The sequence below is a fragment of the Bufo bufo genome, chromosome 1, assembly GCF_905171765.1.
Source record: "Bufo bufo chromosome 1, aBufBuf1.1, whole genome shotgun sequence".
Lineage (NCBI taxonomy): Eukaryota > Metazoa > Chordata > Amphibia > Anura > Bufonidae > Bufo > Bufo bufo.
The window spans coordinates 221,023,814-221,035,956 of record NC_053389.1 but is presented as its reverse complement, the minus strand read 5'-3'; the positions used below and the strand labels follow the sequence as shown (position 1 = coordinate 221,035,956).

Genomic DNA, 12,143 nt, shown 5'->3' with positions numbered 1-12,143 from the left:
CTCAGAGGGTAAATCCACAACACACTCAGAATCAGGTTGTACCTTTCCTCAGAAATAGCGTACACTGTTCCTTTAGAACTCCTGTCTGGTTTCTTATCCCAAGGCCCGGATGCCTAAATGGTGGCTTAAATCCTTGGTAAAATATATCTTCCTCCCGTATTAATCCTTGCTTTGCTTTATAGTTCCTCTGCCTATTAGTGTTACTTATCTGGGCTGGAAATATCCTTACTTGACTTGTGAATGACTGCAGGTTTCTCCCAGGAGGTCCTGTCCTTCTACTGGGGTGACTTCGGAGCTAACTGAGGCTCCCTTGGACTACAGGCAGGCTAGGGTTCCTCACTAGCCTCCTGGTCATAGCTAGCAGCAAGGGCTATCAAGCTGCATGTCAGGAGGAGGCCCTCAGCATATCTCTGGCTGGTGCCTTCTGACTTCTGTCTCCACAGACTCCTGACTCTGAACTACTTCTCCCTGTCTAGGCCTGGACATTTATACTAGGGGCTCCCTATCTCCCTCTAGTGTCTGGGATGTCTAACTACACCCAACTAGGCCTGCTAAGCATTTACACAGGGGAACATTGCATATAAAAACACATTAGAAAATACATTAAATGCATAATAAAATATAACATTTCTGTCCCTTGTGAGTAGAAGTAACACGCACACCAATTGACCCTTGTGTAGTGCCCACACCTATCTAGTGGGACACTACACTGGTCAGAGGTGCCAGACAGCTGGGAGGGGGGCAATTCAAAAATTTCCTGTGGGGCCCGTTCAAAAATTCCCTGTGGGGCCCAGTCATTTCTAATTACGCTAGTGCTAATAGAGACTGTATAAAACGTTCCAGTTCCAGAACTTCATGTATAGGACTTTCTGAGGGCAGCAGCAAGCAGAGTTCCTGTAGGGGTAGGCGGTACTGTAGGCTCATAGAGGACTCAGGAATGTGCCCCCCCTCGCCCCCCCATGAACTCTGCTTGCTGTTAAAGGGAACCTGTCACCTCAAAAATACAAATAAAACCACCAGCATTAGTCGTCCCCAGTCTGTTCATAATTAGAGATGAGCAAATTTCATATTTTAAAATTCGTTCACGCTTCGTTTGGTGTTAAATAGTGAATTGCATTATGGATTCCGTTACCATGGACCATAATGCAATTCCATGACGGAATGCATAACTGAATGCCTTTATAGGCAGCTTTATAGGCATTCCATTATTCATTCTGTCATAATAGAAGTCTAGGGCCTGCATAACGGATCCGTCCGGTTTGCGTTATGCTGGAGTCCTCAGTAGGTCATGTATACATTTCTTTATTGGCAAATGGGGGTGTGGCAGGGGAGGAGCCAGGGCAGAAGGTGGGATGGGCCAAGGTAGTGGGCGAGGTTAAGGGGCCCAATTCAGATTCTTGCTATGGGGCCCAATGATTTCTATGTACGCCCCTGATCTGCAAAGAGTAGTACCTTCACAGTACCATTCCCTTACTGATATGCCTGTGTATAAGTTTGAAACTTCTATGTCACTCCCCTGGTTATAGGGCTAGATTGAATATAAGTGGGGATAGGGGACCCCTGCTGTTTCTCCATTGATATATTAGTTTCTAGTAAATAGTGACTTTCAGTCAAGAAATCAAAGCTTTGAACTTTTCATCCTTCACCTGGCTCTGTCCTCATCCTCTTATCCCCTGCAAACTTCAGGCCATACCCAAGGGTAAAGTCTTATTCCTCAGAGGGTCAGGTGTGAGTAGGGGTATACTATTTTATTATCACCCCTGTAATAACCAGCCATGAAAATGATGGTGTTACCTTTAGTGATGCACAGCAGGACACTTTCTTCTTCTGGAGGGCTGGGGCAGTCTCATCCTGGGCGATTGTGCTGATGTTTAGATCGTTGAGCTCACTGTTTTCTTTCTCCACCGCCATGTTACACGATTATCCTACACACCGATAAATATGAAGTGATAATCAGCATGAAAAAACAAGTGCAACATAATATTATTAATCCTCTCAGTTGCACCTATACTATGGTTAGATTAATTCTTATACTCCAGTTATGTTTTATACCCCAGTCACATCCAGTGCTGCACTAACAATCCTGCTTACGCCATGTTTTATACTTCAGTCACATCCTGTAATAGTATCAACACGACTGCTCACCTGATATGTGGAATCGTCAAGGTCTGGAAAGCAAGTTAGGAGTTCAGTGGCTGTGACAATTCAGATGGCTGGAGTTTACTGAAGCAAGGTGTAGTAAAATAAGAGTCTAAGTTCGGTAACAGATGAATGGTAATAGTGGTAGCAAGAGGCAGAAGCATAGTGAGGTAACAAGTTTTAGATGGACTAGAGGCTGGAAGCACAATAATCTGGCAAGGAGGAAGTGGCAAGGCCTGGCTTACATAGGAAGTCCAATGGTGGAACTAATTAGGAAATCAAGGCAAAACTATCAAGAACCTGTTCATTAGATTCAGGAAAGGAGCTGTCCAGAATTGACAGTAGGTCAGTAAGATGAGCTACTGCCTGGGACAAAGGAGTTTCTGGGTTTAAATCCTGATAGTACTCCCCTTTTTCCAGGATGACCTCTGGGCTTCGTAGAGGCTGGCTTGTCAGGGTCTAACTGATAAATTTCTTTGGCAAGTGGGGCGTGGCCTAGCCGGGAATGTGAGCAGACGCTGTACCTCGCTCTCTCGAACTCCGATCCTCCTAATCCTCCTGCATCCGCCTGTTTTTTGGGTGACAAGATCCCCTGAGGAGAGCCCCTGAGTTCCGAAGACTGGGCAGCCTAAAAAAAGTAAAGTATGATGTGCCATCTAAGAAAGACAAGGAGGGGAAGGAAAGCGGGCCTGCTGTACGGGCGAAGCAAGATGGCGCCAGCACGTTGGTGAATGCAGTGGAGGTTGCGGCGTGCCGGGAGCAATTAGCTAGAGTAGCTCCTACAAGTGACCCATCTGATCCTGATGCGCTGCAGAAAGGAAGTACTGTGCCCTGGCTGGACTCCTCTGTTAATGCCAACAGCAGGGAGAGTATGGAGGATCTGGGGCTGCTAGGGAGGCCTCCCCTAACCTGGCTGCAGCTGATAGTGAATGTAGCACAGCAGAGTCAAAGGCATAAAATGAGCTTACCATTAAAGATATCTACACTGCAGTTACTAACTGCAGCAAAGCGCTTCTTTCCCTAAACACACAAAAGGGGAGCCTGCAAGAGAATATGTCTTTTATTAGAACAGATCTGAGGAAGGTCTCTAAGAGAATTAATGAGGTAGAAGACCGGGTCGGCTGCTTGGAAGATCAGGTGCCTCATGTCAGAAAAGATCTGGGAAAAGTGGTGCGCAAGGTTTCCTATTTGCTGAGCCAGACAGATGACCTGGAAAATAGGCTCTGTAGAAATAATATACGTCTTGTGGGCATACCTAAAAAAGCAGAGGGAACAAATGCAGTGGTCTTTTTTAAGCAGTGGCTCACTGCGAAATTTGGAAAGGACACTCTCTCTAATCTATTTGCTATTGAAAGAGCCCACAGGGTGCCCTTCCACTCTCCAACACCTGGGGCCCCTTCAAGGCCAGTTCTGATCAAGCTGATGCTCTTCAAGGATAGAGACACTATATTGCGTAGAGCCAGAGACCACACAGATTTAATAATTGATGGCAGGAAAATATTAATCTTCCTTGATTTTTCAGCGGAAGTACAGAAGAAAAGAATGAAATTTGTGGAGGTGAAGCGACACCTGAGAGAACGCCAGTTGCCATATTCCATGCTATACCCATCGAAGCTGCGAGTAGTAGAGAACGGAGAAATTAATCTCTTTGACACACCTACCGTGGTTGTGCAATGCCTGGAATCTACAGCTCCATCGGTAGAACCTGCAGCCTCAAATGGATGACAACTTGCAAGTTAAGAAGCTATGTGGGCCAGCTTGTGGGGAATGACTATGCCGGTGCCCTTGGTGATCAATATATTTTTGGGACTGTGCATAGAGATTATTGTGCGGTTAAATGTTCCGGAACTTTGGGACTGCATAATGGGTTTCTAGAGTTCATACGGGGCGGAATATCATTGATCTGCATTACATTGTATTATGTTCTATAATATTGTACTACTTTTAGACTATGAAAGGATGCTTAATGGAAATGTATGTAAGGCGAGTTTGGGAGAGGAGTGGAATGGATGCGGCATAGCCTGGGTTATTTGCTGATCTTAAAGGCTACCTTTTTGCCGTCTGTATTCCATCACTTATCACTAAGGCCTCTTTAACACGAGCGTGTCCGGATAAGGTCCGGATGCATTGCGACAAACCCGTGCGAATAGGTACGCAATTGCAGTCAGTTTTGACTGCGATTGCGTTCCGTTGTTCAGTTTTTATCGCGCGTGTGCAATGCGTTTTTTGCACGCGCGTGATAAAAAACTGAATGTGGTACCCAGACCCGAACTTCTTCACAGAAGTTCAGGTTTGGGTTCAAGGTTGTGTAGATTGTATTATTTTCCCTTATAACATGGTTATAAAGGGAAAATAATAGCATTCTGAATACAGAATGCATTGTACAATAGGGCTGGAGGGGTTAAAAAAATAAATAATTATTTAACTCACCTTAATCCACTTGTTCGCGCAGCCCGGCTTCTCTTCTGTCTTCTTCTTTGAGGAATAGGACCTTTGAGGACGTCACTACGCTCATCACATGGTCCATCACATGATCCATCACCATGGTGATGGATCATGTGACGGACCATGTGATGAACGTAGTGATGTCATCAAAGGTCCTATTCCTCACAGAACAAGACAGAAGAGATGCCGGCTGCGCGAACAAGTGGATTAAGGTGAGTTAAATTATTGGTGTGCTGACCTCTCGGCCCCTCCTTGGGTCCTGTTCCTCATCTTTGTGCTCCACCTTTGTGCTGCCTTTTATTATTATGTATGTATTTATTATATATTATCAATAAAGCTTTTCGATTTTCACGTTGTGAAGATTATGGTTCAATTTTTTGGTGACATTTTGGCTCCTTGTGGGTCGGTTTTTTTCGTGATTTATTCCTGTCTGGTAATAATTGGGTGGTTATTTTCCATGTGGTACTATGGGGACCATATAATTTATCTCATGGAATGTCTGAGGAATGCGCGATGTTACTAAAAGATTTGCTCTCTTTAACTATATTAAGAAATTTCCGCCATCAATAATTGGGATACAAGAAACTCGCATGACAATTGATACCTTACGATGGCTTCATAAGATGTGAATAGGATGGGAGTATCACTCTGTACACTCTGCAAATTTCAGGGGGTAAGCCTGCTTATCCATAAAAATGTGCCTTTCTCCCCAATTAAGATTAAGATCGATAAGGAGGGGTGTTATATGGCGGTATGAGGTGTATTATTCAATGTAGAATTTATTACCGTACATGTTATTATAGGGGTGTATATACCCCCGCCATTCTCGTACTCTGTGCTAAACTCTGCACAGAAGTTTACAGAGGACTGTCCGCACTTGTCTCTACTGATTATGGGAGATTTTAATAATTACTTAGAACTTAGATGTAGAGCTTGATAAATTTCCTGTTCGATCCCCGCTGCCTAACACTACAGAAACATCCTTAGGCAGAATGCTAGGGAAGTTGGGCTTACAAGACATATGGCGCATTAGGAATCCATCGGTCCGAGACTACTCTTGTGCATTCTCTACTTACACCTCTCTATCCAGTATAGATTTAGCGCTGGATATTTGGGTAATGACATACTGCCACTGGTCACTGGCTCCCGGTTCCTTCCCAGGTTGTTGTCGGATCATTCCCTGTTAAAAGTCACACTACAATTAAGGTGAGCTGGTTATGGGGGCCCCAGACTATGGTGCTTGAACCCTTTTTGGATGAAAATAATAGACTTGAATGAGATCAGGAGACAGCTGGAGGAGTTTTAATGAAGGATCATCCTCTGTGGGTGTAGTTTGGGACTCAATGAAGGTGTTTATGAAAGGCATCCTAAGTAAAAGTATTAATGTTGTGAGAACCCGCAATAGGGGAGAAGCTGCAGAGTCAGTTATCCACCAGGGAAGCTGCATATACTGCTGACCCATCGACGGCCACACGGGAAGCTCTTAACTCACATATCTTGGAACAGGCTTCTAATAAACGTATTTTTCTGAAACAACAATATTATGAGGCGTGTGAGAAGGCTGGACACCTATTAGCAACGATAGCAAGAGCCCAACAGGCATCCTCATATGTACCATATATACAAACCACGTTTAACACCCCAGAGTTGTGTTACTACACGCCTCTACCCCACTACTATCTCCTAAGAGCTTTATAATGTCATCTGATGTGATTTTGTCTTATGTCCTCCAGAAATGTGCATATAAACCATGTTAAATGTAATTGTTCCTGTAATTTGCCTAGATACCAGTAGGTGGCAGCAACACATTGGCAAGGTACAAATCACAGTTTAGTGAATCTGAGCTGGAATGGATTTTTCCAGCTTAGCTCCCCCTCTGTGGAGAGAGTGGGTTGTTCCCACATCCTGCAGCATGGGTGGAGAAGGAAGTTAGAGTCAGTATAACCTCCCCCCTGCTAGGGGAAGGCTGTGTGATAGAGTTCAGGAGACCCCCCTGCAAAGGGAAGAAAGCAAGGACCTCGGCTGAGACTTGGTCATATACCCAGTCTGAGCACCTGCAGCTCAGCTGGATGAAGAGAAGCAGAAATCACAGACAATCTCCAGAAGTCCAGGAAGAAAGCATCCCCTGAGAATAGGTGCAGACTGACAAATCAAGGGGCCCCCGGGCAATAGGAGATTATAGGGCCCTCGTGTCCCCATCCACCCTCAAGCCACACCCACACACATCCCCACCCACATATTGCGGCACCCACATCACCTACACTTGGTACAGAATTTCTCTTCACTATGTTCAAAATAAAAGTTAATTATAGTTAATGGGGCTGGCGGGCATTCTGTCTGCATCTAGCAGTGACTGATGCAGTAAATTCCGTCAGGCTGTTATCAGCTGGTACAGCCTGCCAGAATCACTAACACATATGTGAAGGCAACCTAATACAGCGCCACATACTTCTTACATCCAGTGACGTCTCCTTTGATGTAGATGTTTTCTTTCTTCATCTTCTCCATTCAGACCAGACCGCCATGATGATTTCTTTCAGCCATCTCTCATCTCGGCAGAGTTTGACAGACATCTTAGTTTCCTACTTTTCCTCCCACCTTCTCAACATCCCATCATGCACACCCAATACTGAGACGCTGTGCCCCCCAAAACTATACTGTAGAAACAGATAAACCCCCTTGAAATACTAGTTAGACACAGATAGCGCCCCCTTCAATAATTATTGGAACACAATGCTCTAAAAGATAACTGCACCCAGCAAATAGTGCCCCTGACACTAATAGTGTAACCATAATGTCCCCCAAAAATAACTGTGCTAAGCTGATACTGTGCCAGGGTGCCCCCACAGTAATAGTGCTCCCCAAAATCCCAGCAATAGTAATAATTCTGTGCCAGTGCACTTAGTAGTAATAGTGCTCCTACAGTTCCCCCAACAGTAATTGTGTCCCAGAAGTAATAATGCTCCCATAGTCCCCCAGTTGTAATAAAGCCCCTTCTAATGTGCGCCAGTACAAAAAATGCCCTGTTGTGTGGCAGTAAAAAAAAAAAAACTCCTCTTAGTGCCCCCAGTAGAGTCAATGTTCCTAGAGTGCCCTCATGTGATCAAATCACCCGTACTGTGTGCCACTCCAAAAAATACTTAGTGCCCCCAGTTGAGCTTAGGTGCCCATAGTGCCCCTATAATTTGTGCCAGTATAAAATACTCTTATATAGTGTCCCCAGAATATGCCCCCATAGTGCTCCTCCCCATCCTATATAGTGCCCCAGAAGATGCCCCCATAGTGCTCCTCCCCCATCCCCATAGTGCCCTTCATAATGTGCCAGTATAAAATGCCCCTATAGACTGCCCCACATAGATGCCCCCATAATGCTTCTCTCCCCCTTCCCCATAGTGGCACCAAAATGGGTGCCGGTGTGGAATGCCCCTATATAATGCCCCCATAGTGCTCTTCTCCCCGACTTTTCCATAGTGCCCCCCATAATGCATGCCAGTATATAGGGCCCCCAGTAGGTCCCCCATAGTGCTCCTTTCCCCCACACTTCTCCATAGTGCCCCCCATAATTTGTGCCAGTATATAGGGCCCCTAGTAGAGGCCCCCATAGTTCCCCCCTATAATATTTTCCAGTATATAGGGCCCCCAGTAGATGCCCCCATTGTGATCCTTCCCCCCTTCTCCATAGTGCCCCCCCATAATGTGGCAGTATATAGAACCACCAGTATATATCCCGATAGTGCTCCCCCCTTCTCCATAGTGCACCCCCATAATGTGCCAGTATATAGGGACCCCCAATAGATGCCCCCATAGTGCTCCATCCCTCTCTCCATATTGCCCCCCCATAATGTGCAAGTATATAGGGGCCCCCATAGTGCTCCTTCACCCCCGTTCTTGCCATACTATACTAAAATAATTAATAATTAAAACAATAAACACTTATACTTACCTCCATGACACTCTGTGATGCGATGCAGGCCTCTTCCAGCCTGTGTCCCGCTCTGTACCGCTCAGGCGGCGTGATGACGTTATGCACCAGCCTCTGATAGGCTGCAGCCTATCAGAGGAATGGGCAAGGGAGACTCCTCTCTCCTGCCCCCCACCGTTCATCTGTATCGCCATCTGGAGGACGGATGAATATAGACATGAGGGCTTCCACAATGGAAGCGCTCATCTCTCCCTGCCGCTGCCACCGCCGCCGGGCCCCCTAGTGGCCGCGGGCCCTCGGCCTGAGAATCTGTGAGTTAAGTCCAGAGACCTAGAAGAAGCCATTCCTCCTTAGCTAGTCTGTCCCCATACAGCAGAAGTTACAGAAAAGTGCAGAAGATTAATTCCTGTCACAGTTACAGAGCTACCAAGCAGACGACTTATCCTGCAAGCTCCAAATTTAAAGCAGAAGTATCTATTCCTGCCAATACTTGCCAAAACCTACTGGGACCAAGAGACCAAAGCTGTATATAGCTTGGATGCAAGTTATTTCAAGTAAAGCAACGTTTGAACTTTATCTAAAGGTCTGGACATTATTTACTCTGCAAAATTCCTCTATTACTCCTACTATCACTACACTCAAATTTATTGCAAGTGAGCCAGGAGTCCGGCCGTTCCCAGGTAGGAGACAATGTGACACAACTATCACTATCCTACAGAGACATTTTAGGCCATTACACCACTCTGGCATTCCTAATCTGGGACGTGCGTTATAACATCTTGGAAGGGCCCTGGGATAGTACCCTGCGCACGCTGCAATTGGCGTCACGACAAATACAGAACTTTAGCAACCCGTATCCTGGCCATTGCACATGGAGGGAATTATGGTGCATAGCATGCCTGGCATATTAGAGGAGTTCAAGAGATTTTATGAAGCGCTATATAGCAGTAGGGCCTCCTATACAGAACAGGATCTGGGGGAATATCTGGAAAGGGTGAGACTGCTGACACTATCTGCGGAGGAAAGAGATTGTCTGGAAGCCCCCATAACACTGGAAGAATTACAGCAGGCAGTGAACCCGATGCCAAATGAGAAAGCGCCTGGCCCAGAGGGGATCCCTATGGAAATATAGAAGGAATTTGGGGAAACTATGTTACCTAAACTATTAGAAGTTTACAAACAGGCTTTTGAAATGGGCAGTCTACCCCAATCTATGTATGAAGCTACGGTAGTGGTATTACCTAAACCGGAAAACGATCACACACCGCCTGAGTCTTATCGGTCTATCTGTCTCCTCTCGTCAAATATTTAAATCCTAGCTAAAGTGTTAGCAACTCAGTTGTCGCGGGTTGTCACATCAGTAGTGCATCCTGACTAGGGATCGACCAATATTGATTTTTTAGAGCCGATAGCGATAATCTGTGAACTTTCAGGCCGATAGCCGATAATTTATACCGCTATTCTGTGCATTTTCATTTTTGAAAACAAAAAAATGCCTACACAAATCTGCTGAAAATGAACATGTTTATTGTTAATGTTTAGCTTATTTTTTGTAAATCTATCTTTTTCATTTATACTTAAAATTTTGGCGTGTGTTTTTTTTTTACTAACTTTTCACTCCCTTAGAGGCTAGAACCCTTGTCCTATTCACCCTGATAGATCTCTATTAGGGTGAATAGGACTTCACACTCTCTCTGCTGCTCTGTGCTTTATGCACACAGCAGCATGGAGCTGACTATGGCAGCCAGGGCTTCAGTATAGAGTTGAGTGGACACCTGGATGTTCAGGTTCGACGGGTTCGGCCAAACTTCACAAAAAAGTTTGAGTTTGGGACCTGAACTTGACTTTGAACCCCATTGAAGTCAATGGGGACCCGAACTTTGGAGCACTAAAATGGCTCTAAAAAAAGTCATGGAAAGGGCTAGAGGGCTGCAAATGGCATCGAAATGTGGTTAAGAGCATGGCAAGTGCTCTGCAAACAAATGTGGATAGGGAAATGACTTAAAATAACATAAAATACATAAAAATAAAAAATTATAATCTTGATCTAGGAGGACGAGGCGGTGGATGTGGCGGTGTAGGTGGAAGCGGTGGTGGAGGAGGAGGAGGTAGCCTACACTGGTTTTTGGTTTTAATTTTAATTTTATTTTTTGTTTATATTAGGGTACACCCCAAAACATTGGGAAATATAACCTGTGATAACCCCCTCCGTTCAGACAATACACTGGCTGCAGGGCAGGCCAGCACCTCCAAGGTGTAAAGGGCAAGCACAGGTGATGTGCCCAATTTGGAGACCCAGAAGTTGAAGGGGAGAGACTCATCAGTCAGAACGTGTAGGCGAGTGCACATATACTGCTCCACCATGTCGCACGTCCCCGTGATGTCCACGATCCAATTGGATATCTTCTATCAACTTGCAATGTTCTTTTCTGCGCCTACCATGTTGAGAACGGCGTCATCGGCACTGGCCATGTTGGTGGAGTACTTGAAACAGTGCAACAAGGCACACAGGTCTCGCATGGAGGCCCAGTCATTGGTGGTGAAGTGGTGCTGTTCCACAGAGTGACTCACCCGTGCGTGCTGCAGCTGTAACTCCACTATCGCCTGCTGCTGCTCGCACAGTCTGGCCAGCATGTGCAAGGTGGAGTTCCACCTTGTGGACACGTCGCATATGAGGCGGTGAGTGGGAAGGCCGAAGTTACACTGCAGCGCTGACAGGCGAGCAGCAGCAGGATGAGAACGCCGAAAGTGCGCACAGACAGCCCACACTTTCTGCAACAGCTCTGACATATCGGGGTAATTTTTAAGGAACCTCTGCACCACCAAATTAAGCACATGCGCCAGGCAAGGGATGTGCATCAAACCGGCTAGTCCCAGAGCCGCTACAAGATTTTGCCCATTATCGCACACCACCATGCCGGACTTGAGGCTCACTGGCACCAACAACTCATCGGTCTGTTGTTCCATGCCCGTCCACAGCTCCTGCGGAGTGTGGAGTTTGTCCCCCAAACAGATAAGTTTTAAAACTGCATGTTGTCGTTTACCCCTCGCTGTGCCGAGGTTGGTGGTGAAGGTGTCACGCTGACCGGATGAGGTGCTGGTAGAGGATGAGGAAGCAGAGTAGGAGGAGGAAGCAACAGGAGGCAAACTGAAGCGCCCTGCAATCCTCGGTGGTGGAAGGACATGCGCCAAACTGCTATCCGCCTCAGGCCCAGTGTGCTGTTAGGGAGATATAACGTCCCTGACTGTGCTTACTGGTCCACGTATCCGTAGTTAGGTGAACCTTGCCACAGATGGCATTGCGCAGTGCACAGCTGATTTTGTCCCCCACTTGGTTGTGCAGGGAAGGAATTATTCGCCTGGAAAAGTAGTGGCGGCTGGGCACGACGTACTGTGGGCCAGCCACCGCCATAAGGCTTTTAAAACTCTCCGTCTCCACCAGACAGAATGACAGCATTTCAAAGGCCTGTAATTGTTAAATGCTGATATTCATGGCCAGGGATCACGGGTAGATAGGGTGGTACTTTCTCTTTCACTCCAGTGTTTGGGAGATAGAAAGTTGAACGCTTCCATGGGACATATGGGACATTGTGGAGATGCTTGGTGACCCAGGTGATGGCGTTGCTGGCAGATCCTC

The 12,143-nt window shown here is 46.1% G+C and overlaps 1 protein-coding gene across 1 annotated transcript in view; it reads right to left on the bottom strand.

The window, feature by feature from the left end:
• LOC121003617 (solute carrier organic anion transporter family member 1B3-like) overlaps positions 1-1,925 on the bottom strand; it is a 186,394-nt gene extending 184,469 nt beyond the window's left edge. Inside the window, exon 1 of the mRNA XM_040435466.1 lies at positions 1,795-1,925. Coding sequence (XP_040291400.1) covers positions 1,795-1,911 — 117 coding nt within the window. The 5' untranslated portion in view covers positions 1,912-1,925. The remainder of the gene's footprint in view (positions 1-1,794) is intronic.
• Between the last annotated feature and the right edge of the window lie 10,218 nt (positions 1,926-12,143).